General features: G+C 35.9%; 1 protein-coding gene across 3 annotated transcripts in view; it reads left to right on the top strand.

Annotated features, from left to right (window-relative positions):
• ESYT2 (extended synaptotagmin 2) overlaps positions 1-24,448 on the top strand; it is a 77,348-nt gene extending 52,900 nt beyond the window's left edge. Inside the window, exons 11-24 of one of the 3 annotated variants that reach the window (XM_030486591.1) lie at positions 876-924; positions 1,674-1,763; positions 2,312-2,407; positions 5,270-5,371; positions 9,722-9,784; positions 11,762-11,836; positions 13,378-13,464; positions 14,206-14,355; positions 15,308-15,696; positions 17,925-18,023; positions 18,635-18,766; positions 20,000-20,105; positions 21,066-21,115; positions 21,248-24,448. In XM_030486591.1, coding sequence (XP_030342451.1) covers positions 876-924; positions 1,674-1,763; positions 2,312-2,407; positions 5,270-5,371; positions 9,722-9,784; positions 11,762-11,836; positions 13,378-13,464; positions 14,206-14,355; positions 15,308-15,696; positions 17,925-18,023; positions 18,635-18,766; positions 20,000-20,105; positions 21,066-21,115; positions 21,248-21,293 — 1,534 coding nt within the window. In that variant the 3' untranslated portion in view covers positions 21,294-24,448. The remainder of the gene's footprint in view (positions 1-875; positions 925-1,673; positions 1,764-2,311; positions 2,408-5,269; positions 5,372-9,721; positions 9,785-11,761; positions 11,837-13,377; positions 13,465-14,205; positions 14,356-15,307; positions 15,697-17,924; positions 18,024-18,634; positions 18,767-19,999; positions 20,106-21,065; positions 21,116-21,247) is intronic. The other 2 variants (XM_030486601.1, XM_030486610.1) reach the window with 2 other exon arrangements.
• Positions 24,449-27,001: the final 2,553 nt, after the last annotated feature.

Genomic DNA, 27,001 nt, shown 5'->3' with positions numbered 1-27,001 from the left:
TAAAAGTTTATTTTTCTCTAAGAGCTGATCTTAACTATTCGATTAAAGAAATTATTTTGCTGTAATGCTTTTGCAAACATTACTCACTCTTAGATTCCATAGGCCTACCTTTAGTGTTTACCCATAAACATTTCAAGGTTGTAGTCAGCGTCTTTCTCCAGTAATTTGTCACCTTTATTTCTTGCAGAGTTTTGGAGCTTCCCATTGTTGCTTTCCATACAGAGTAGAACTCCCTTATCTTTCCAGCTCCTTCTCTCTTAACAGGAGCAACAGTACCTACTTCTCTTCTCATTAAAATAAAGAAGTAGGTAGTACAAAGGCTTCTTTTCTTTGCACATCCCTAATCTTACACTGAAGTGGTGGTGGGGGGAAAGTGGCATAATGTACATCAGTACTAATAAAACAAAAAGCCACGACAGATGTTCATGCACTGGCATGCAGTTGTCTGTGCTCTTAAACTTTTAGCAGATTCCCTGGTACGTTTTTAGCTTGTGTGAACTAGCACTCTGCCAGACAACGCCAAAGCATGAATTTGGTCATAGTGTATGTCCAGGGGCTATTTCCAGTGGGTAGTTTGGATATGTTCACTGTTTTGAGAGTTTGGTCATATGTATGTGGGCCATATTATGTCAGCTGCCCTCATAGCTACAAGATGTGCTCTAGTATAGGCATATTTTCTGTTATCCTGCACTCATCTTCATTCAGCCATTTCATTCCCTACTTCTTTCTTAGGGGCTAAAAGAATAGTATTCTGCTCTTTTGATCTCAGTGGAAGCCTGGATACTCAGCAAGCACAGGGTGGGGTTTGAGTTCTGTACTGGATTTTTAGCTTGGCTAAAATACTAATTTTTTTTTACTTTCTTTTTTTTTTCTAGTTTGATGATAGATTTAATTGAAGTTGAAAAGGAGCGTCTTCTAGATGAGGTAAGTGTTCAGTAAGTATTGGTTTAAAAAAAAACCCATGTTATGTATTTATTCTTGTATTATTATTTTCTTCCTGGGGATGTGCATGAGTAAGCTTAATGCTATAGAACTAGATACCCTGATGATCAGCACAGAGGTTTAAGGGATATCTGAACTGGTGAAATCTGAAGAATAATGTTGTTCTTCTGTCTTGAGGTTTTAAGATTATTAGTATGTAAACACAAAAAGCAGTTACTTAGATATTTGGTAAGAACTTTTCCTTGCAGGAGAATAGTTAATTGCCTGGTTTAACTATTATTAGACTTAGCAGACTAATTTTTGTCATATATGTAGGAGAGATTATATAATAACGTTATCCAGGGTTTCTATGTCTAGAACATCTATGTCTAGAACATCTATGTCTAGAACATCTATGTCTAGAACATCTATGTCTAGAACATCTATGTCTAGAACATCTATGTCTAGAACATCTATAAGCCAAGAACTTAAAGAATCCTCTTGGTATTTTAAAAATGCTTTTTACTATATAATATAGAGGTGTTGCTGGTTGATTTTTTAATGCTGTGTTGTAATATTTAGTGTGAAATAGGATATTTTAGACAATGAATCAGGTCTTTTCAGGTTCTATAGACTTAAGCTCTACAAGATTTCTAGTAGACCTTAGTATTTTGAAATGTCTTGAAGAACCAATCGCAATCATGTATTTGTTCAGTGTCAGATTATTTCACATTACTTTGCTTAACTTTTAGTGGTTTACTTTGGATGAAGTGTCCAGAGGAAAATTGCATTTAAAACTGGAATGGCTCACATTGATGCCAACTGCTGAAAACCTAGACAAGGTATTAAAGGAGCACATTACTTTTATCCTAATCTTAATTTATGTGGGGTGTTTTTTGTTGCAGGTTCTTTTTGTGTGTGTGTGTGCTTGTTGAAGTATGTAAGTAATTTAATTCACTACCTGTTATGCATTTGGATAAACCTGTAACTTTACTCCAAGCTGTTTGTTTTTAGAGATCTCATACCAGTCATAACTGTCAATGTAGTCTTGTGGCATAGGATTTTAAAATGCTTTTGTCCTCTTCTTTTCTCTTAATGTTCATTGTTTGACAATATCAGCTATCATTTCACTAGCCTGAGATATAAAGCTGGATAGGATTATACTCTGTGAAGTCTAAAAAAAAAAAAGTAATTAGGAAATGGGGTGGAAATTTCCAAAAGAATGTGTTTGAAATAGCTATATAAGTTCTGAAAACTTACTACTTATGCTTCATAGTGTGCATTTATGAATGTTTGTGTTTGGGGAGATGTCTTTAAAATATTTTTCAGGAATGGGACACAATAGTGTTATTTGATTCTCAGAAAGGCTTACAGTGTGTTTTTTGTTTAGGTGCTAACAAGCATTAGAGCTGATAAAGACCATGCTAATGATGGTCTTTCTTCTGCATTGCTTATTCTCTATTTGGACTCAGCAAGAAACCTGCCCGTAAGTTATATTCTGATGGATACCCTCTTGTCATGGGTATCTCTTGCGTACTTCCAGCATGTCTTGCTTGGTAGTATGGCACGCTGCTTTACTAACACACATTATGCCATGTTTTCTATACTTTCTCTTGTTTCAAAACGTGTAATGTAAGGTCCACATTTCTAGTAGTATAGTATTACGGATATATATTTAATAAAACATGACTCTTCAATCATTGTGGGTTTTTTCTTTAAAGAATGCTCCTTTCCTGGACTTGAAAGGCTGCATGTTTTTATTACACAATGTTTTCCATAAATAGTATGGGATTAGCAGGAGGAATTTTAAAGAACTAACTGGGAAAAGGCCCACTTCCTTGAGTTCAGGTAAACTTGCTTGCTTTGGTTTAGGTTATCTGTGGTAGATTTGAAGGTACTGAAGTTCTCATCACAAAATTACTACACTGCAGTTGAAATTTCTGTCAGGTTATCATTTGGGATATTGTTTATTTGCTTGTGCAAAACATAAAATCAAAAAGATTAATGGTTCTGTCATAATATGCATTATACTATAGAACTATGAAATAGTTTGTCTGTGACAAGCAAGCATTACTGTTGTGTAGTTTGCTTCAGGTTAGTAAAGTACTGTTTCTGGTTGTAAATGACAGCAGTAATAAAGGAAACCCTACCATAAATAAATATGTCAAGCACAACAGTGAGATTTGCTGGGTTTTTCAGCATTGCTATTATACAAGAAATTTTGGAAGGGATGACTAAAATACCAATCAGAGGTTACGTTTTTAAGCCTCAGGTTTTTTTGCATGCATTTTGCAAATTTGTCCATTCATCTTAAATTTAAGTTAAAATGCTGCATAAAACCAGAGTGGTAATGAATGAAACCTTAGTAGCCTAAACAATTGACATCACTAACATGATTTCATGTTTCTTCGAGGGTGTATAGAGCAGTGTTTGGAAGTGGTATTTATAGGTTATTTTTCCAAATGAGCTACATCTTTTTAGCTTTTATAGAGTCCTGCATTATCTTTTTAACCTGACTGTATTGAATTCAGGGAAACTCTGTAACTTAGCAGAAAAAGCAGAGTTACTCTAGTACAACAACATAAACAGAAATAGAATAGAAATATGCTGTGCTTAATATTAGTTTCAGAACACTGTAGTACACAGGAAAAGTCCATCTGCAATCTGTTTTGTGCACTAGATTATATTGAACCCATTTCTTGTATTTTCTTTTTTGGCTACTGGATTTTACTCAAACTCTTACAAATTTAATATATTTGTTAAAATACACTAAACAGTTAAAAAGAATAAAGTTCTTTCATCCAGAATTTCAGGTTTTTTTCCACATATCTGCTTGGCTATATTAGATTAGTTTCTTCAGCAAATACTCAGAGGCTTTGTCATAATTTTAGGTTTTTCCCTTCCTGTTTTAAACAAACATTCTGTAACATTGTCTCCCTCCTTCAGAAAGGTTAGACTACAAGTCTGGAGTTCTACCTATTTTTGTGGACAATATTTTAATTTCAATGTCTTAATCAGTACTTCTCATCAGTAGGTCTCTAAACTCTAGGGCACAGAAAGGGGAAGATCCTTGCGCAAAGTTAGGAAATTTAGGATCAGAATCCCAAATTTCTTAGTGCTGTGTATGTTCTATCTACAGTACAAGATCACCTGGGTGGGTTGAGAAAAAAGATGGTCATAGTTCGGGGCCTGTTTAATTCCTTGTTTTTTCCCTTGCTGTACCAGCCCAGAAAAGCAATTGCTGCAAATGACTCAGTTTTTAACTTAAAGTAATTTTCTTTCCAAAATGTGTTATAAAGAATATGATAAACAGTAACATTGAACCCTTTAAAATTCCATTTACAAGTTGACAACAATAAAATAACACAATACTCTGTTAAATTAAAATTGTACAAAACCAGATATAAAAAGGCTTTATAGTTCGGTGGTGGTGGTGAATATCAAGGGAAGACTTTGTTATGCTGGAGAACTGAAAAGATTCCTATAGATTCTAGAGAGACAATGCTTAGATAATGTCATGGAGCTGGTAGACATACTGCAGTGAACTATAGCTAATGCAGCTTTTTAATGTCCATTTGATTCTAATATGGAACAACATTTACATGACTAAACATGAAAGTCAGTTGGCTTCTCATGTGTTCATATTTCCTGATAGGGGTTGTACAGTGTAATAGCAAAATTAATCGCTCTTTTGGATTGCTTATATTTATGGGGAACAAAAAGTTCAAAGAGAATTAAGAGAATTAATAGCTTTGAAGACTTGTCTGCAACTTTAATGTTACAGTTGAAATACTTTATAGATAAATAAGAGCTTTTTATTACCTTCCGGAATGGATTTCCTAAGTGAATGCTTACTGGTACATTTTAGAGCTTGTCATCAAGTTTGTTTTCTTTGAGTTATAGTGGATAATCCCCAGCACAGACATTTCTTTTGCATAGATGCATTGTAGTTGTGGGTTTTGCAGACACTGGGATGATTTACCTGAAGTTGATTTATGTTTCAAGGGAAATAGAAACAGCGTAGAAGGCTGGTCTCTAAATTTACCTACTTGGATCTGCCATATAAATCTGCACTATCAAGAGTAAGGTTGGAAAATGGGTTAATATATTTGAATAATAATAAAAAATAAAAATAAAAAAACTTTTCATCATGCTGCATTACAGAAAGTCATTTAACAGATGAAACTATTTGTAATGACAAATATTTACTTACTTTTTGTTATTTGCTGTTTTCTCTGGAATCTTTTGACTGTTTTCCTTAACTTTTCTGTGTAGTAAAGCTGCTTATGCATTCATTCTGCCACAATCCCATCACTCTGCTTTCTCCTTCCATTTCCATCTTCCTAAGAGTATCTACGAGGGAAACTTTGGGTGTGGATACTTAAAAGAGAGGAGAGCATCGGGACTAGTCTTTTGTGAAAACACTACCTCACTCTATAGAGCACTATTTGTGAGTTCTCTGGTATTATTTGTATTGTACCTTTTATCTGCCAGAGTGTGGATTAGTGCTACTAAAGCCACTCACTCTAGTGGAATGAGAGCATGCAATTTGTTTTGCTGCATGGTTTCAACAAGTGTGCATTGTTTTTGTGCTATTTTTATTGCATTTTAAAGGCTACTTAAATTTCATTGATCAGCATATCATTGGGTAAGTAATTAACTTTTTATGATAAAAACCCAAGATAAGTTTGTTGAAAAAGCTGATTCATTGAGAATTAAAATGCATACTGTACTAGCACACTGTGTGCTTGTGAATCGTTAGCTTTTATTGCAAAGAAATTAAATATCACAACCAACATCCCTATAGTTTCTTTAAAAGGTGATGTACTCAATGTTTGTAAGAACTTGCAACCTCTCCACACTGGTTCAAGTATTGCTTTAAAAATGGGTGTAGTTTTTTGTGCTCCCCAAACTATAAATTCCCTTGTAAATTCTATTTCACTCCATGATGTTCCTTGTTTTGCAAATTCCCAAGCTCCTTTTCTTTTTTTGAAATTAGTCTCTAGTTGGGAAACTCCAGGCTAGGAAGAACTACCAATTAATATTTTTTTCTTGAATTTAATGTTACAAGGTTATTACTACCTAATGAGCCTCTGAGTATCTTACACTTAATCTGTAACCACAACCTTGGTATCTGAATAAGAATCTGTTCAGAATAAGAACTCTTTTGCCAGAGAGATGTGGGTATGCTTTTGTAGACTGTGCAGATAAATTCATTGCCGGCTGGCTACTTTTGGCTTATATCATAAACCTGGATTTAAAAACATCTCCTCCCTGCCCTTCCCAAATCCCTGCAAAACTCCTTTTCTGTAGGCCATTCAGTTAGCTTTTGTGCAGAAGTTCATCTCCAAGTATGAAAAAAGTTATATCTGTTCCAAATCTTGTTAAAATCAAGTGAATAAGAAACTCAGTTCATAAGCTATGGTTCAGTTATTTTGGTATTAAAACTGATACGTAGTTGCTGTTGCTTTTAGTTACAAAAATACTAGATACATTCTAAAAATAATAATTAAGAAAAAAATTAAAAATGCTTGATAAAGATAGCCCTGATTGATCTTAGGGTCTTAGCATTAGAACATGTGTTTTATGTGTAACAGCATGTCTTTAGACATTGGTCAAAAGTTTCCAAATCCCTGAAGCAATTTGTGAGTCAGTGGAATAGCAACCATTTTAAGATAGCCAGTTCTGGATTTCCTTCAACAGCACAGTTGGCTGCCTTGTTCTGCACTTGTGTGGGTGCTAGTCTTGCAGCAAGCTAGAGGATGAGATTTATGGCTGGAGGCCAGGATAGAGGAGAGAACTGTAGCAGATCAGAAGTAATAACATCTTCAGCAGTCGTAAAACTGCATCATCTTTTCAGGGCATCTTTAAACACAAGGTGTTATGCAAACATTCACACCAGCAAGTTCAGATATTTAATTAATATGTAACGTGAGTTACTTGGGGTGGGGAAGTGTTAAAAAGGAGACTTGCTTTGTAAAGGGAGAGGAAAATCCAATGCCCTGAGTGCTTTTACTAGACAGTTTTATTGACTGCTGGGAATCTAGATTTATGACATCTAATTTAGGCATTTACCCTTCTAAATCTGAATTATCTGGTTAAGGAGTATGAATAGAGTTCTTAGAATTTCCGAAAGTAACACTAGATTTATGATAGGTTATCATTAGTTCATGACACTCTTCCTTTCAATTTGGTGTCTGTATAACATAAAAATTATCCATATTTTAAATTGCCTTTTACAGATCAATGAGAGTCTTCTGGTTATCAATTGAGGATGCATTCACAGTTTTAGGAACTTCTAAAGCCCCATTTTAACCCCAAGAAGGCAGTGAGTCAACAGAAGTAATGAGTTGTACTCTAAAGCATATAGAATTAGGATTTGGCTTAATAACAAAACAGCTTGTTAGTTGAGGTGTAATTTATGGATTTGTTATTAGGATTTACTGCAAATGTCACTGGCTGTTAGGGAATGCTAGCCTGAAATATGATTTATTCCACTGTGTCAGTTATCAGTATAGTTCTTGGATACCCATCCCCTTTTCCCATAACTGCACAGACACTCAGAACCACAGCAGGACAATTTTGTCTTATCCAAGGCAAGACCTTTTCTTGGCTTTTTATATTGAATACTCCCTTTTATTCTTCTAGTCTCCTCCTACCCAGCCTTTCAGCCACCACCCTCATGGACCTGCAGCTCCTTCCCTTGAAACCTGAAGTCTGGCTTAAACAGTATTTGCCCCAGCTGATGTCCCTCTTGGCCTATCCTTGCTATGATTCCAGAGGAATTGATGCATGTTCAATATCCAGGAATCACTGGTTGCCTGCCTTTATAATTGACCACATAGGTTTGGTTTTGACTTTTAAAATTATTTGAAATAATATTATAGAGGCAAAAAAGATGTGTACTGGATATGCAGGTATGAATGTGAAGAAAGATGGCCAGTAAGTTGAGGATTCAAAATTATCTTGATGAATTGCAGATACAATCTGAAAAAATAAGGTACTTTTCCATAGAGGACAGTCACTGCACCCAAATAAATATGAGATGGAAACAGTTGTCTGATGGACAGCCCTACGGAAATAGAATGGTAGTAGTGCTCTATAATATTACTATGAAAGACAAACACAACACTAATATATATGAGAGAGGAATGTAGCCTCTAAGATATATGAACTAATCCTTCTGTTCTACTTAGCCATTACTATGGCCCTGGGTTTGGGTGCAGCAATTTAAGATCTGGAGGACTGCAGTGATGATAATGAGAAAGCCAGTAAATGTGAGTAGCAGAGGAAAAGAGTTTTGCCTTAAGAAGTAAAGGTAGGAATGGAAATGATACAAGGCTGCTGCAAACAAAGTGGCTTTTTCATGTTGGTCAGAAAACACGAAACAGTGCTTAAACTCCAGCAAGGAACATACCTGTTGGGCATTAAAAAAATTCTAATGAAAGGGTAGTTAAGCATTAGGATTGATATGGCTTAGGGATATGGTGCAGTCTTCATCTTTGAATGTCTTTAAGCACAATAGTAAGTCCCTAACATATCAGATAAATAGCTGTGCAAGATTCCTTAATTTTATTTTAATAAAAATAATGATTAAAAAAAAAAGTCACAAAACCAGCCAAACCTTATTTTGGGTTTTCTCCAGTTTCATCACATTGTATGTTCTAAAGCTGAATGCCAGGAATCTCGTAATATATATTGGCTAACTTCAGGATATGACATTCCAAAAGAAAATGTAAAAAAAAATTCTGCATAAAGGTTAAACCTCTCTTCAAATTTTAGTCAATTTTGAAATTGAATTTCAGGAAGGCATTTCTTTTGGCAGAGCATTAATAATACCAGTTCCTGTTCATAAATCAGCATGTTTAAAAAGGCCATTATACAGTCCTTTTATTTCTGCATACTACAGCTTTTAAAGCAGAATTCTCCCTTGAAACAATAGTTTGTGGTTAAAGAAAAAGCCAGCCATAAGTTTACTAACTTGAAGTCTGTTTTATTTCGAATTTGTATTTCCTGAAATCATTTCTTATGAGTTGAATGCAAATTTTCTGTAATATTTTTGTACTTTACATGTACCACTTGAAGAACAATATTCTTAAAATGAAATTTTAAAATCTGCTTAATTAATGGAAAGTAGGCAGAAGTTTTGTCCTGCTAAATCAGTTCAAATTCCTATTGTTAGCATATTTGCATGTCTTCATTCAACTGAGTAAATTAGTAGACCTTCATTCTAGTTAGCGTGCAGTGCTTGTATCATTCATCTGCTGAAGGGGCTCGGATGACTTTGACTTTTATAATGATCTAAGTACTATTGATACTTAGAGTGTTGTAATTTCTCCTATAAAAGGCGTCCTTCACACAATTCTTGATTTATCATCAGAGAAGCTTCTATGCTGTGAAAATATACTTAACATTTAAAAAAGGTTCATTCGGAAGGCAGGTTTTATTGTCTGCCTTATGTCCAACAGACTGTCTTGTAAAAAAACCTGGTAAGGGAAATGTAAGTGGACTGAAAGTGAGTATGTTAGTTTTTTAAAGCAGAATACAAACATTCAGAGGACAAGAGGGGAAAAAAAAAAGAGGAAGTTTCAACAGTTTTGCGTTTTTTTTAATTTTTTTTTCCCCACCCTGTTGTTGTGGTTTCTTCATTGTTCTGTTTGCAAGATTTTTGGGGTTCTTTTAGGTTTTTTCCCCCCTGCTTTGTCCTATGTTGTCATGTCATAATTAATTAACCGAGTGAAATTGCTTCATTGCATGACTTATTAACCCTTCCTGTGTTCATTCTCTCCTGACTTAAAAGCATAATCCATTAGAATTTAACCCTGATGGCTTGAAGAAGTCTGCTGTTCAGAAAGCCCTAAAGGTAAAACTAATATAGTTGTCCATTTAAGGTCACAAAATTAACTAGAAAAGCACAAATGCCTGCAACACTTCAAACAGTGGGTGGAATTTCTGTTGCCAGATATATATTTAGTGCAATTCCGTTTTACTTAAATTTGGTTTGAAAAGTGGTCAAGACATTGGTAAAATACTGTGGTCTGTGGTAATCGGAATTTTAAATCAGTTGAGTGGAGTATGGGCTGCTTTAGAAGACTGGGGTAAAAAGTAGCCCTGAGAGCTAATTTGAAGTAGTGGCTAAAGAACAAAGCCGACATGAAAGCTAAGACATCTTTTACATACTGAGTTGGTCAACTCTGAATGACTAAACAAGAAAATCAATCTCTGACATGTTTTGAAGTAGTCTTATTTCTGCAAGATCTTTCTGGAAGGCTTTACATCTTTTATATAAATACTAAATAAATTTAGCCCAGCTTTTTCACACAGAAAACATAGAGTTGAGAGGCAGACTTGGAATGCGTAAACCACGTTCTCAGCTGAAGGAACTTGGACAAGAGGCAGTCTCTAATAGTCTGTCAACAGCAAATCTGTCAGTAGCAGGTATTAGAGATGTGTTATATGTGTGCGTACATATTGCTACCTATTTAGCATGAATTGAAATTATTTGTATTTACATATCAACATAAGCAACAGGGTCTTTTGGTCAACTACTGCAGTTTCATCATTTTACAAAGAAAAGGGAGTTTCAGGCACCTTTATGGACAAAAGAAAAATGAAACATATGTCACCCATCATTTTTAAGCACAATCAGTTGGAGTGTAATCTGACTTTCTGTTCCTTAAGCCTTTGTATTCTGTTGTTTTTGATGAGAGCTATACACAGTCCGTTAGAAATCACAATAAAAAGAAGTGCGGCATTCATCCAAGAAAGGAGTGCTTTCTTAAAAGCTTTTTTCCTAAAGGAAAGTATGGTTATAGGCAGTGTGTCACTTTAAAGTCAAGTAATATTAGTGGAAGTATGGTGGTCCAAAATGTAAGTTGAGATCCAAAAATATCTAAAATATGCACATTCTTAATTTAAAAATATAAAATATTTGAATCACTTGGTTGTAATTGTGACCTTACATGCATTAAGTAGATTTTAACTAATTCTGTTTACATTCCTGACCTGTACAATTTCCTACATGGTAGAATTCAAAGTATATTATTAACCATGTATACTGTATTTTCAAAGCTTTTAAAACTTCATTAACACCTGCTTGAGATGATTAACTTTCATGTCTAACTTTTCTTTCTGAGTTAAATTTTTGTTAGGTTAATTTAAAATTTGTGAAAGAAACATGTAGTTGGGAATGTTCCTTTGTGTACATAATTTGTTTCTAAACTGATGTTTATTTTCACAGTTTGATGTAATGCTATACAGCTGGTGAGCAAGGCTCAGATATGGCAGGTGGTTGATTCTCTAATAAAGGGTATTTGGTAAACTGTAGAAATATACATCAAGTACATTATAGTGCATCTTCTCAAACTGAAAAGAGGAGAATATCAATGTTCTGATATTACATCCAGTTTAATAATGTTACTGCAATGTAGCTAAAGCTTCCTGAGATTGTGCTTTCTCCATTATCTCCCATCTGCATGCAGTATTCATTTTGCAGTTTCAACTATGCTTCATTAGCTTTGGGGGTTGTAATGCTCATTAAAGGGTAAGAATTTGCACCTTACCAATTTAATTCAAACCAAATGGAAAGGAGTCTAAAACTCCTGCTTATTTGTACCATTTTGCTTCAGCATATTTAGGGTAGTTGAATGCCTTCGTGTTAATGTATTCACCAATTGCTAGCTAGTCTGCCCTTCAAGCCCGTTGAATAAAATACTGAGAATAATAGATAAGCATATGGTAAAATGCATAGTTTGTAATTTTAAGATGCAAATACTGAAGTTTCAGGGGAGAGAGATTTTGCTTTATTCTGAAGGCAAAGCTTTTGCTTTTTCTCTATCAGTCAGGAAAGAAAATGAACAGCAATCCCAACCCACTTGTTTTGCTGTCAGTTGGACACAAGGCACAGGAAAGTAAGGTAAGTTCCTACTCCTTATACTTGGCTCTGTGTCTTGGCATTGGCTATCAAGCCATTGAGCATATGCACTGCGTTAAAAGTTACCAGCAGAACTGAAATTGCCAACAAGTGCTTACTCAATTTAAACTGTCTGAGACAGGATTTTTAACTATTTTTAGATGTCCTTCCGCAGTAGGTTGTGATCTGCAACTGGGATTCCTACATTAGTAATTATATAAATAACAGTGTGGGTAAACAATAGGCTTCAAAATACTGACCAAGATTTGAAAATTTACAGAATAAGAGAGTTAGAGCTTTTATTCTGCTATTTGTTTTCCTCATGCCCCTAGGATTTTAAGCTCTGTAATCTTAAGGTCATTGTAGCTGAGGCTGCTGTTGACAGTCATATCTGCAAGCCAATATTCCTCATGTTTTAGTAGTAGATTCAGAAGAACACCATAGTCAACACATTCAATGACTGAGAACAACCGTAACACAACAGTAGGTGTTTTCCTAGCACAAAATATTAAGTTGATTGTGCTCTACTCTGCTGCTTTCCTAGAAAGCATGAGAGTAGTTAAATCTCTTGGAGAGAACCTGGTTCTGCAGACCTGAGACAGCCTTGAGTTGTCTGAAGAAGGCATCATACATCTCTTGTTCTTAATCAGGGTTCTGTAAATAAGTGCCTGTCATGAGGACACGGTGATCCCTCTGATTCTGACCCAAGGCATTCAACATACCTGTTGTCTTGTCCATAACTAACCTCTGTGCATTCAAACAGCTCTTTAAAATAGCAACAGAGAAGTGATACCTAGATAGGTAGATATGTGCAATATGGGTGGGTTTTGTTTGGTTTGTTGTTGGGTTTTTTTTTGTGGGTTTTTTTTTTTTTTTTTAATTAAAAGTATCAGTGAGCCAAAAGGACACCTAATTTGGCTTTTTCATGCCCTGTCAAGAATTGTCAGAAAGCATAAACCAGATCTTCTATGCAGTCTTAATTTTGATACCTATTAGAGAATGGAGATAGAAATACAAGTTCTCCAAGTTCCTGGAGATAGTTTGGTTTTTTTTATAAGCACTTTTTTTCACTCCCTCTCCAGCCCTCCTTGCCTCCTCCTCCATTAATGGGTTGCTGAAAGCAGTGAGATTTGACAGTGAAATTTTCCACATGGTTATACGGAGATTAGAAAGGAAAATATTCTTCTCTAGGAGTTTCACTTAGTTCAGCCCTTATATAGAAGCATGAGATGAGAGAGAATGTGCCAGTCCGAAGACCTTGTATTTGTTCATAGACTAGTGTGAAGTAATGGTTCTTCAGCGGGACTTTTACTTTACATGCAGCAACTTTAACGCAAAACATATTCTCTTACATGTCCTGTGTTTAAATTTGTATGTGATATTATATATGTCTTGGGTAGATCCCACTTGGCCTTTGTTGAAATATGTCAGGTTTCAGACATAAATTTTGCAAAGCCAAAATGAAAAATGTACCTAACTCTTGACACTGCTTTCTTGGACAAAAACATTTTATAATTTGAATGCTTCCTGTTCTCTAACTTTAGATTCGATACAAGACCAATGAACCAGTATGGGAGGAAAACTTTACTTTCTTTGTACACAATCCCAAAAGACAAGATCTCGAAGTTGAGGTATGTTGTCTCACTCTCTCAAGATACCTTTCTTTTCTAAGACATTGTAGTAGTAATGCTCAGACATTGTAGGCTGTTATCAGATGAGACTGAATATACTGTGAACATCCTTAAAGTGTTTTAGACCAAGCTGTGAAATATTTATTTGCATTTACTACTCAAACTAAGAAAGACCAATAACCAATCTCTCACCAGAACATAGTTGATGGTTGTCTTGCTTAAAAAAAAAATAGAAAAAAAGAAGTAAATTTTGATACTTGTTTCTAACTAGTAGTCTTAACTGCTAGTAGAAATTGCTGTTATGTGTGGCTAATTTGTTTCTTCTCATCCCAAGGAAGTCTTTGCTTTATCCAAATACTGTATCCTGTTATACTGCTGACATGTAACTTAGATAGACTGAAGTGGAAATGATTACTCTTCCTCCAACAATTCAGGGAATTTATTTTTGCACAGACTGTTTCAAAACCATGTAGTTATTTTGATCCAGGGTCAGGTAGATGTAGATGTGATGGTTAGTTTTCTGTCTTTTGCTGTAGAAAGGAATGAAGAAACTAGGCATTGAGTATATTTACTTCTTCAAAGTAAAGTAATCTTATGATCAGGGAAATTTGGTTTAAGAACAAACTGCATTTGATAATGTTTGGATTTTTTGTTTTTAAATAAAACTGTAATTTCTTTTTCTTTCTCTGAATTCTTACGAAGCAGATGATACAAAATGACTTAGCTTCTGTGTTTCTTCAGGTGAGGGATGAACAGCACCAGTGTTCTTTGGGGAACTTCAAACTGCCTCTAAGCCAGTTGCTAGAGAGTGAAGATTTAACTATGCATCAGCGGTTCCACCTGAGCAACTCCGGTCCAAACAGCACTATAAACATGAAGATTGCACTCAGGGTACTCTAAAACTTTCCCATTGTAAATATCTGAGACCGTATTTAAAACTACTGTGGCTTGTAGTCTTCTAGCTTTATGAAGAAGATACTGTATTCCCTTGGGTGTCACAATGCCAAGTGTCCTTACTTGTGGCAGTGCTATCAAATACATAAAGATAACCTCTAGTTTAAATACATTCTATTTCAAAACCAGGAAAAGCTCCAAACAAAACAGTAACTAGCTACATTAAGACTGAGGTTCCCCATGGGTTTAGGTTTGGCGATCACATTTGGAATCTGAATTCCTTCAAGTCTCTTATGCTCAGCAGGCTATAGATCAATGAAATCACCTTTGTCTTACAGATATGGAACTGACATCATGTTGACTTAAAAAAATAAAGTTTATAGGGAAAGGAAGAATCTTCGTAGTACTAGAAAAATTCAGACCATCTTTCAAGCACATTGGAGTTTTGAAGACAAACACTGTCAAACTTCTGTTAACTTCTGTTATTTGTTCTTTTCTAAAGCACTTTATTGCTTACCTGTAATTAATAAATGAAAGTAAAGAAAGTGAGTGAGAAGAACTTGTGAGGTAGGTTTAAATTTCAAAAGGTAGTAAGAAAAAAATTATAGAATAGCTTTCTACATGGCCAGAACTGCAAAGTAAATAGCACTTGTACCAGAAGTGTGTAGCATATGGGAAGGGAATAATGAGGAGAATAATTCTAAATGAATGGATAATTTTACATTGGTTTATAGTTACTGCAGTTGCTACAAAAAAAATGAATATGTGTTTTGCTGTGCAAAAGGTTTCCTGTTGTAGAGTGAATGAGTGTAAGTATGAATATTTTTGGTCCTGCTTTAGTGTCCATACTTCACAAGTTGTCACCAACCAGTACTCTTGTAGAAACAAATCTGTTCCTGTTTTTTACACTAGAAAATAGTAACATGGTGTGTATTTTTACTGTATCTAGGTCCTTTCTCTTGAAAAACAAGCAAGATCTCCAGATCATCAACACTCAGCCCAAGTAAAAAGGCCGTCTCTTTCCAAAGATGCAAGAAAATCATCTTTTAAGCCTCAGGTTCCTGTCTCACCACCATCTGATTCACACAAACCTGTTCCAGCTTCCCCAGTGACTGATAGTGATAAAAAGACTGATACTGCTGAAAAAAGTCAGCCTCCCAATGCCAGCCCTCAGTGGCCAACAGATCTCAGCCGAAGTTCCTCCAGTCTTCATGCCTCTAACTTCTCTTATTCTCCCAGTCACCTCTCAGTCAAAGAACCCACTCCTAGCATAGCCTCAGACATATCTCTGCCTATCGCCACCCAGGAGCTACGGCAAAGGCTACGACAGCTTGAAAAGTATGGCATTAATTACTTGGTTTTGCAATACATCTAAGTTGATTTATAAAGAACATCGTCAGTGCAGCCAGAATGCTTAGTTTGCATTTCAGTAATATTTTTTACTGTTGCAGTTTGAGCATGGTATTTGAAAATCAGTCATAGTGATATTCTGCTTCCTCCTAATACCTCAGTTAGATTCTGCACTTGGATGTTATATTACCATTGCACTGATCTGCAAGATAGAGTCCACCTTGTTCTAAAAGATACACTATCTAGTGCTAAAAAGAATGGGATGGCAAAAGGGAAGGATATTTTTTGATAAAACATTAATCACTTTCATGGCAATAGTTGCCTGTTTCACCACTGAATCCTATTAGCATTAATATTAAGCCAATTAAGCTGAATATAGCTGGTCTTTTTAAATTACTCAGAGGGATGGTTGACTATAAAGAATATTAAATGAATAGTCAGTTACTACTCAATTAATGAGAATTGCTGCAGCTATGCTTTCCTAAATTGTCTATTTTTTTTTTACTTCCCTTAACAGGCAGCTATACTTACCAGTAAAGATAGCTGAGCAGCCATTCTGCTCTGAATAGGAGAATGGAAACCATTAATTCATGTAGCTTCTCTATGAATCAAAGTAGAAAGATTTTAATTTTTATTTGTAAAGGATTGAACCGATTCCTCTTTTTTTTCTACCAGAGTTCATAGAATCAATACAGTAATACAGATTGGAAGGAACCTCTGGAGGTCTAGTCAGCTCCCTGCTCAAAACAAATCTCACTTCCAAGTTAGATCAGGTCTCTTGGACCTTGTCCAAACAAGTTTTGTATATCTCCAAGGATGGAGATTCGGTAAAATTTCTCAGCAAATTACAGCGCTTAACAACTCCACTGTGAAAATGTTTTTCCTTGTTTCCAATTGGAATTTATCTTGCTGCAGCTTGACTGTGGCTTCTTGTTATTTACTGTACACAGCCATGAGGAATCTGACTCAGCCTTCTCTATGTCTGAAGCAGTGAAAGACTGCAATTGAATCGGCCGTTTGCTTTCTCTTCAGTTTGTACAAACCCGTTTCCTTCACCATCTGCTTATGTGTTCCAGTCCCTCATTTATCATTATGGTGGTCTTCTGTCTAGTCTTCAGTTTGTCAGTCTCTCTTCTGGCACAAAACAGAGTTAGACTTTGTTAATTATGCTAAATGTTGAAATACTACTCCCTATTTAATACACAAATTTCATACTTTCCCCTCTGATAACAGTGCTAAAGCTATGGCCAAGGCGGTCCTTTACTGCAGGCTCCATGGTGCTTGATTTTTTTTTTAATTTTATTATTTTAACTAAGAAAGTACTGAACTGAAATGCTTCACTCTAGTTTTTAACATGAATTACTTGGGAATTTTAATGGAGCAATCACTTTGTAGTAGCTATTAACAAGAGAGACACGCCTCTCCTTTGCAGTTAAGATAATCTTCAGGTGGTTGAGAAATGCCAAGCATGTCACAGACTGTCCTGCGTGAAACAGAAAATACTCATAGTCAGTTTATACAAACTAAAATAAGCATTTCATAGAGATGAGGGAACTCTGCAAATATTGGCCATTCTTTCAAATGGAAATTCTTAAACATGGTGCTTGCTTTTTATTTAAGCGTGACCTGTAATTATATGCGTAAATTGATTCTAATCTTATTTTCAATGTGGCATGAGCTACATAAAAGTAAAATTGCTGTGTTTATACTGTGATTTGAGCATTTTGAGACAGTAAATGGGTTTAAGTATCACTATTTTAATCCCAATATATCTATATTTCTATGTCAGAGAATTTAGAAAAGAATGAGCTGGTCTTCTAATTGTTTCCCAGCCAGCCATAGGCAAGCTTCCTTTATAGTTTGTGCCATTATTCTTTCCAGTTTCCTAGATATTGTTTTAATGCTTATTTTAGGGTAAGCAAGTTCTTTGTTGATAACCGTTTTCAAAGTACTGAAGAGCAGCTGACCTCTAACCTGACAAGAATACCTAGCTTGTTTTGGGGAGCAGAGCTGCTGGACAAGGAATTGAAGTACAAGAAACTGACGAAGATATGCTCACATGCTAATGTGTGCTCTCTTCTTTCACACTGATCTAGTGAAAAGTTAAATGCATAATACATGATTTCTAGAAAAACTACTGCACATTTATTTCAGTTAGGTCTTACTTTAAATATGAATTTTAAAAACTAACTGTAATGTTCTACTATTTCCTGCAGTGGAACAACTCTGGGGCAGTCTCCATTAGGACAGATTCAGCTAACAATTCGTCATAGTTCACAAAGAAACAAACTGATTGTGGTAGTGCATTCCTGCAGGTGAGCATAGAATACCAATTTTCTTTTTTTTGCATATTTCTTTGTAAACTTTGCCGTATCTTGACTTTTCTTAAATTGGTTGTCTGGAAGATCTTTGTTATTTTTAAAATAACATACTGATTGTAATTGTGTGTAAATACAAAACCATACAGAACTATACTCAGAATCAATGAAACCTTTGTTGAAGATTTTGCTGTGATTTTGTATTTATTATGTTTCTGTCAGATTTTAAATTAAAATGGCATGTAGATTTTTATCAACAGTGTCTGAAAGCTGCTTCTAAGAGACTGAATTTTTCATGGCATAACAAAAATGCATGATGTTTGGAAAGCCGTATCTAAACTCAGAATTGGAATTAAGAAACATTGTATTCCCACCTCTGCTGTCTGTTCACCATTTATCTGATCTTGTTCAACATTTGTCTGATCACTGCTTGGCACTTTTTTCCCCATTGCTGTTATCTGTGAGCTGTATCCTGCACATCATACTTTGTGCAGGATATCCCACAATTGATTAATGTACTAAATTAAGCAATAGTACTGTAGGCGCTTATATTCAGCAATGTCTCATTTATTTTCTAAGTGTTTTTCCTTGTTTTTCACTGGTCACAGAAATCTAATAGCGTTTTCAGAAGAAGGATCCGACCCATATGTACGAATGTATTTATTGCCTGATAAGAGACGATCAGGAAGAAGAAAAACCCATGTATCAAAGAAGACATTAAACCCAGTGTTTGATCAAATGTATGTTCTAAGCCACGTGTAGTAGTTTTATATCATGTAATTAGAAAGCTGTCAAATTAAGGTTTCTCAGCTTATCTGAATGGATGAGCTGTTGAAACTCCTAGCTGTCACCACCAGACTTGATCATACCTTCCTCTTCTGGTATAATAGCTCTTCCTATCCTTCTGTTCCCTATTATCACTACAGCCTTTCTTGCTCTGTTACCAGCCACTTCTCTCTTCATTTCTGCCTTATCCTATGACAGTTACATCCCTTTTGTGCTGGTAGCTAAGAAGCAGTGTGTGCTCTTCTGGCAGACAGTCAGAACTTGAGTGCCTTTTAGCTGGCCAATGCTGTTGGCATCCCTTCCTGCCAGGAAGCATGTCAGTTCTGACTGGCTGATTGCCTGGATCATAGATGCTGCCTCCTCAGTATGACTGGCCAGCCACTGTCCTTGCATGATCAAATTGCTCAGTCAGTCTACTTGGTGGCACTTCTCCGCAACCAGGAGAGTTAAGAAATTTCCTCGTAGGTTATATGCTGGCCCATAGGTTGAAAGTTGTGCAAGCCTGTGCAACATTACGTTGCATAAAAATCCTTATCATTGCACTCAGTTTTTTGATGGTAGCTTCCCTCACAGCGTGCCTCTTATTCCCTCACCCATCACTTTTCAATAAAGACAACCTTTCTCTACAGACAGAAAGTTAATTTTGAGAAAACAACACTTCAGTCCATTCAGTCCAAAGGAAATCTGTAAATCATTAGTTAGATGCTCTGGTAGGTTTTCCTGGTAGTGCAGCTCTCTCCTATTAATTCCAAGAAATATATTTGTTTTACCGTGCCTTTCCAAGTAAAATGTATTGCAAAGCAATAAAGCTGTTTAAGAACTGTAGTGACAAATGGATTGAGGTTGTGAGGTTGCTGTTATCATAGTAGGATTCCTCATTCTTTTCTCTGTAGAGTGAGTGGTTAACTATTTTCTTGTTTTGTTTATGTATTTTGTTTTGTTTTACCAGTAGCTTCTAGAGACCAAAGGTAGCAGAAGCCTCAAACATTTGATGTTGATATTGATCGTAGTATGAAACAAAATTTTTAGGCTAAACTGTGAGACCTTTTTCTTCACTTATCTCAGATCTCAGGTTTTGTTTGGGGAGGGGGTGGTTTGGTTATTATTTGAATTGTTGTTTAGCTGTAGGAACTGAACTTGCACTTCAGGTACAAAATTCTCTCTAAAGCATCACCCTTGCCTGTCAGATTTGATTTCAGTGTTTCCTTGCCTGAAGTACAGAGAAGAACACTAGATGTAGCAGTGAAGAACAGTGGTGGTTTCTTGTCCAAAGATAAAGGGCTGCTTGGCAAAGTAAGTGACAACAAGCCCGTTATTATATAAGACTAAAATCCTCTTGTGATATGAGCTTGTTAGGGTTGACGGAAGCACCTGATTCAGGTATGAAGCTTTTAAGAAAAACTATACATGGCTTAGATATCAAGCTCCAGTAAGGGAAGGAACAAACTGCAGAGACAGACATAAAGAGATGAGACAGTAACCTCTGCTAGAGAATGGTAAGTTCTGAGGCTCACAGTAACAAAAGAAACTTGCATGTCAGACTTACTAATCATACAGTCAGAGAAAGAAAATAACCAGTAGAGAACAGGTGGTATCTCAGAAAATGTTTAGACAAAACTGGAAAGACAAGCAAAAGTACTTAGAGAAATGCACAGAAGAAATGTATGTTTAGTAATTAAAATTCCAGGTTGTGAAATCCATGAGAGAGAACTGCTACTGGAAATGTTCCCAGTGCCAAAACCAGCTTTTGTGTTTACAACTTCACTGTTCTATAGGCACTCATTAAATCACTCTATTTCCTACACGCCATTTGGAGCATCTAAAAAGGAACGGTAAATTTCTACACCCTTGCAAATGGCCGTATTTGAGCTCTGTAAAGACCATGAGAGAGATCAGAATCATGGTCATTCATGGTGCATCATGGTGTTCTTAAGTTTCCTGTTCTACTAGGAAGGCTATGAGCATAAACACATCAGCCGATTGCTGTTGCCAAGATATGCCATGTTCAGAATTTAAGCCTGTGAGGTGCTTTGGCACCGTATCGCTAAAAGGTATAGATTTTTAGGTCAAAACCAGCAACTTGAAACTTTACTACAAGTTGGGCAGATAGCTATGATGGCAAGGATGTAAAATACATTGTGTATTAATGGCAAAACCTACACTGTAGTTCACAGGATTGTCAGATTTGATCTTTAAAAGACACAGGATGAAAGGCACACAGAATTAATCGATCGCTAATTTAACTTTCCACAGTTATTAATACCTCTGGCATCTGAGGAACTTGCTAAAGGCTGGACCCAGTGGTAAGTATAATGTTTCCTTTGTTAATAACAATAGCACATACTAATAACTAGTGGGTTAATAATAGTTTTTATAATACATGCTAAATGTTAAAAAACCAAACAAAAAAAAAATGATGTTGTTTTCATTTTCAGGTATGATTTAACAGAAGATGGTACAAGGCCACATGGTGCAAGTTAGGCCCACGGATACTGGGAATTTCCCTTGCATACTTTTGCCAACCTTTATATATTTTTAAAGCGTTGTTCTCACAGATGTACCAATATTATTTTTATAGCTTTACTGATTTAGTTCTTAGACACATCCCCAATAATTTTATAACACTTGATCATTTTATGTAGACATAGCCTTTCTCTTGGTTAAACTTTGTATTTTAATTTGCTAAACAATTTTGCGTTACTGTAATGTGCAATAGTAAAGTAACCATTTGTGTTTAAATTTATCTTTGACAGCTGTACCTATTAGAAAGTGGAAAGATTATGTTCTGCTGTTTTCCTGCCTTGTTTTATATCTCACCAAGAAATACTGTACCGTGTAAATATATACTATTTTTTTATAATTCTTTCATGCTGGTTTGAATTCAGAAGAAAATTAGGTAAAGGATATAGATATTTTCTTCTAAATGCATGTTAATTTCTTCAGATGAATCTCTTTTGTCTTTGCAGCACAATGGTCTTAATCATTTTGTGATATTCCTCAGAAACAAACTGCAGAAAAACATTTTTACTTTATGTGTGTTTCTGGCCCAGTGTGGCTAGCTTAAAATGTACAAAACATTTACATTTTAATATTTATATATAAATGTATTATTGGAAAATCATGCTATAGAATACTATAAATAAAATGGGAATTCTATAAATATTGTATAAATAGAGGATGAGGTCCATTAATCAGTTTCTAAATTACAGTTTTCATTTAATGGAGTACAAACAGTACAGTTTTATTATACAGGTTCACTTGGATTTTGTTATTTATTCCTGTACTCTACAGTGCTAGACATGTGACCTTTTGAAGGTATGAGGACAAGGATTTTTCTGTATTATAAACAAAATCTCTAACCACTTGGAACGATTCTTACTGCCATGTTTCACTGATCTATAAGGTATACAAATCAGCTTGCAGTGTAAGTTCATACAGTAGGCATATGTGCAAGACATGTTTTTATTAAACAATACTGTGCTAAATAGTATGTTATGCTATACCTTCTGTAATACTTAAATGGAACACCAATAGGTAAGAAAGTGTGAATCTGAGTTGAAACTGGCTGTCTTTACAGTTGCTTCATTGCTACTTAGTGTGTTTGGTGCATGGAGAATAATGCACTTCCGCAGTCCACAGATGTTTCCTGAGAAACCATGGCATTCTACTGAAGCATTGCCAAAGTCTGCTGCAAGACTACAGCAGTGATACAATTAGCACAAACTGATAAAAGTAGACAGGTGAGAACTGAGGGAGAGTATCAGCCTAAATAGCTGAGCTCATAACTCTAATTTCATGAATTATGGACAGGTTTCTTTTGTATTCGGAACTGATTTTTCTTTTGCTGGTAAGTTTTCTCAGACTGTTACGAAAATGTGCATTAAGAATCCAAGAGAACAGTTCAGCTCTTTCAGAGCCAACGCCCTCATTCTTGGATAAGTATGCAATTAGACAAAGTATATTATTTAGCTAAGATTCTAGAATGATCTCTCAGCCAAGAAAGAACTTTAAAGCAGAAAAATAAACTCCTGAAATTAGCTTTATTGTAAGATTACTGACAGAACCTTAATTCTAGATGTAGAATATGCCTACATTACTAGATGTACCAAAGTGCCTACCATAGATGTAGCTTTTTGTCTTTTTCAAGTTTAAGAATTAACTCAGTTCAGTTTGTCTAAATTCAGTTTAATACGAACATTTGTCATGGATGTGTGTGACACACACACACGTACACCTCTATACAGTGATGGCCTTCGGATCGCCACATTTTATACAAGACAAACTTATAATCTTAATTTTGCTGCTGTTACTTTCTGATGGACTGGGAAATAGAGCAAGGTTCTTTGTCAAAAAAAAACATTTCCATTTGAAGGCTTCACTCTATATTGGAATGTATGAGTATCTATATATATACACACTCATGTATTCATATAAAATGTAATATATTACAAAATACATATTTTCTTTGCTAGTTTTCCATTAAAATGTTAAGAATGGAAAGACAGAGAATTGTTGTTAATGCAATGAAAATGCAGAAAGCAAAAGCTGATCTAAATAAAGGAGGTCTAAGAGCAGCAGTGCAGCGTAATTATCTTTTGCCTTGGTTCAGCCCGAGATGGAAGAACTTCTGCTGTACATCTTGCCCAGTGACTCCCCAGAGATTGATCCATAGCCAACAAATGGGCTGTTAAACTGATTTGGTGTTCAAGTCTTAAGCAGAGTCTGAGGACAGGTGTTAGAAAACTGCACTTGAACAAAAAAAAGTGCACATTCTGTCTTCTAAAGCCTCAAGGGGTGAAATAATCCTGTTTTTGGGTAAATGTGAGATGATAGCACACAGTAACTGAATAAAGTATATAGGACAGATTTCCAAAATAGCTCTCAACCTAAAATCAGGGATAGACTCTTAAGAGAGCCCCGTTCCCATTTAGGGAATCTAAAATGAAGAGATTGTATTATCATTGTCATTGTAATTTAGCAACAGTAAATTCCCATTGCCTGTAATTAATCCTGGATGCCAAACTCTAGAAATGTTCTCCTGAGTGAATTTGGGTCAGAATACGACTGCCTAGATGAGATTGATTCTTTTAATAGTGGAAACAAACCTCTGTATTATAGTTACCAAATTCTGATTGTACTGTTTATATGGAATTAGGAAGGATGAACATCATTTTTGCTCTGGGCAAAACCTGCGCCTCATTATCAGGTCAATGTATTCAGTATCAACTGACAGCTTTTCATGTAGTTCTTGTTTATCCTGTGCCTTAAAATATGGACATATGAAGATGTTTAAGAAATGGCTAAAAATAAATAAGCTTTGTTACCTGTATGTACCAACACATGTTCTCTACTGTTGAAACTGTTTTTAGAATTACTCCGCTTCACTGACAAGAAAACCAGTTTTCTTAATAATCGCAGTGGTATAACCTGAACTCAAATCAGCATGCGTATCACTTGGATTTGGATTAAAAGACTTTTAATTTTCTGTCTTGGATCCTTTATCAGAGCTGCAGCAAATGGTGAGAGTTTAAATGAGAACAAAGGGTAATCAATTTTGTACAGATTGCCTTTTTTGCTCATGTAATTCTACATTATGATGCATGTATTTATTCAATAAATGGTTCATATGGAAGTCAGTGTGTTGCTTCCCTCTACACACATATACTCCCTTTTCCTCTCTTTTGCATATCCAAAATTGGTAATAGGATGAGGGGAATTTTTAAAATGGTTACATATGCTGACTACTGTAACTGAAGTAGCTTTGCTGGAAGGTGTGTAGGCAGATTTTGGGGTTTTACATGGGAGAAAGCAAAGTGAGAAGCACAGGATACTTTACTGGGGAATTCCATGCTTGTTGGTCTGGAACAGATTCACATGTAAGAATGAGTAGGTCCATTGTTCAACTTAAGTGTCTAAACTTTTTCCTGTTGAAATGATCATTTGAACAAATTGTCACAATCCTAGCAGTTACTCATCAATTGTCATTAATTACATTTTCAAAAGGACCTAGAACTGCGTGTAATTGCCTTAGATTTAGAACCAGCAGATTTCCATGTGTGTCATTCTTCCCTGTCCTTCCACCTGCTTGGTAAGGCAGATATTGATAGAAAATGCGTAAGAAAGAAAAGGGGTATTGGATCCTCTAGCTATTTAGGAAAACCAGACATAGCTGTTTGCATTAAACATTAATTTATAATTAATTATAATACCCTGATTAATTACGATATCTATTCCCTTGAACAATTTGTCTGAATTCCTAATAGTCAGTCAGTTTGCATCAGCAATAAGTAAAGGCTGGCGAAGTTCACCCCCCAGTCACTATCACATTTAGAATGGACCCCATGGGATAATCTTTGTGGATACTAATTACAAAATTATGTTCAGTTTTGGTTTTGTTGTGTTTTGGTTTTGTTTTGTTTTCCTAGGGGAGATACCTTCCCTTTTTTAGCAGTGTTGTGGTTTCATCTGGGAGAAAAACTATCTCAACTTCGCCATGGCATGGTGTTTCTGGGTGACACAATCCCTGGCACTGCCACTACTGATCAGGTGTCTGCATTTTCCAGACTTGGATCACAATCAAACGTTCCACTCAGTCCCACAAGACAGATGCTAACTGGATCAACGCCTATGAAAGAATGCTACCTATATATTCACAGCGTCTTGCTAGAGAGGAGAAATAATTGTGCAAGACACTCCTCCAGATGGATTAATTTCATGGGCTCATTATTTTTCTTAATATGTCTGTTTAAACTGGTTTGGGCCATCATTTTGGTTCATCCAGGCTCCACCTAAGAGCAGTGTTTGCCAATTGGTTACCAATATGGTTATTTTAGGTATTTTCCCAACTAAGAACTGAATACAAAGTTGTTTTCCTATGAGGTTGCTGGTTTAATCACTTTAATTATTTATATTCTCCCCTAGTCAAACTCTGAATGTTAGATGGTACCTTTGGGATTTGATAGAAAGAACCAAAGCCTTAGACAGCCCCAGATCTATCTGTGATCTATTTGTGACTGTAACTGGTTGCTGAAGGAGTCAGGCTATTTAACAACAAACGGTGGTTTTTGTGTATCTTAACAAAGCGTCTATCATTGTGTGCTCTCCTACTGATTTCTAAGGCTGTCAGGCTCCCAACAATATTCTCAGCCACCTTCTGAAATATGTTATTTGAAAAATGCAAAGCGGCTGAAGTAAAAAATCCACTTGTATTCTTTCAGGTTATGCAGTGAATTTAGCTGACAGATTAGACGGCAGCCCTGAGAGGAAAGCTCTCTAATCTGTATTCATGGGTTAGAGGTGATGCTCTCTGTTCTCACTGTCTGCAGGGAATATTGCTTGCCAGTCTCCTACAGTGGAATCCAATTTGAGCAGACTACTGCATATCTATTTCCTCAGATGCTACTGAAGGTGAGGTCAACCTGCTTCCCTCTGTTCTTTCTTTGAGTCCTCAGAAGCCATAAACTTTATTGCAAAAGAATTAAGGGGTAATAGTGATCATTCTTCCCTTTAAGATCCATACAGAAACAGGTTCAAGGACAGATAAAGCTAGGCAAGATTACAACCTTTCACACCCAGGCTGCGGTAAGGGTGGTGTGTGGCTTGGGGACAGTGGGTCCATTTTGGCCAAGACTTGATAATCCAACTGCCCTTGGAGCTGGATGTGTAGCACCTCAGTGTGAGAAATGACATAGGGAAGCGAGCTGGGATGTCCCAGGCTGTCCTGTGATTTTACTCATCAGGTGTGTGGTAAGAATCTGTGTTTTATTTATGTACTAAGCAAAGGTTGAACTAGATGACCTGCCAAGCTCCCTTCCAGCCTGCATTATTCTATGACACTCAAGTTCATTGTTTTGAATGTTAAAGTAAGATCAGTACATGGACTGGAGCTCTAGGGCACTCTTGGGCCTGTGTAGTTGGTCTTTCTGGGCGTTTTGCTGCCTGACCCCACACTCTCAGAGATGGGCATGTAGCAATTCTGCTGGGCAAAAAAAGGAAGCACGTAGCTCAAAGTTGCAAGCTTTGCTAAGTCAGGATGCAAAAATTGTAATTAAAAATACATTGATCTATACATAGAACCTGAGTTGAAATGTAGATAATGCTAGGAAAGTGATAATTGTCTGTAGGTACTGAATGAAGGTCATCAATTTTACTGGATAACTGGGATGAGAGCCCTAAAACAAGAAATGCAT

The sequence above is a fragment of the Strigops habroptila genome, chromosome 1, assembly GCF_004027225.2.
Source record: "Strigops habroptila isolate Jane chromosome 1, bStrHab1.2.pri, whole genome shotgun sequence".
Classification (NCBI taxonomy): domain Eukaryota; kingdom Metazoa; phylum Chordata; class Aves; order Psittaciformes; family Psittacidae; genus Strigops; species Strigops habroptila.
Note: the sequence above shows the minus strand (reverse complement) of the source record. Positions and strands in the feature narration are given on the sequence as shown.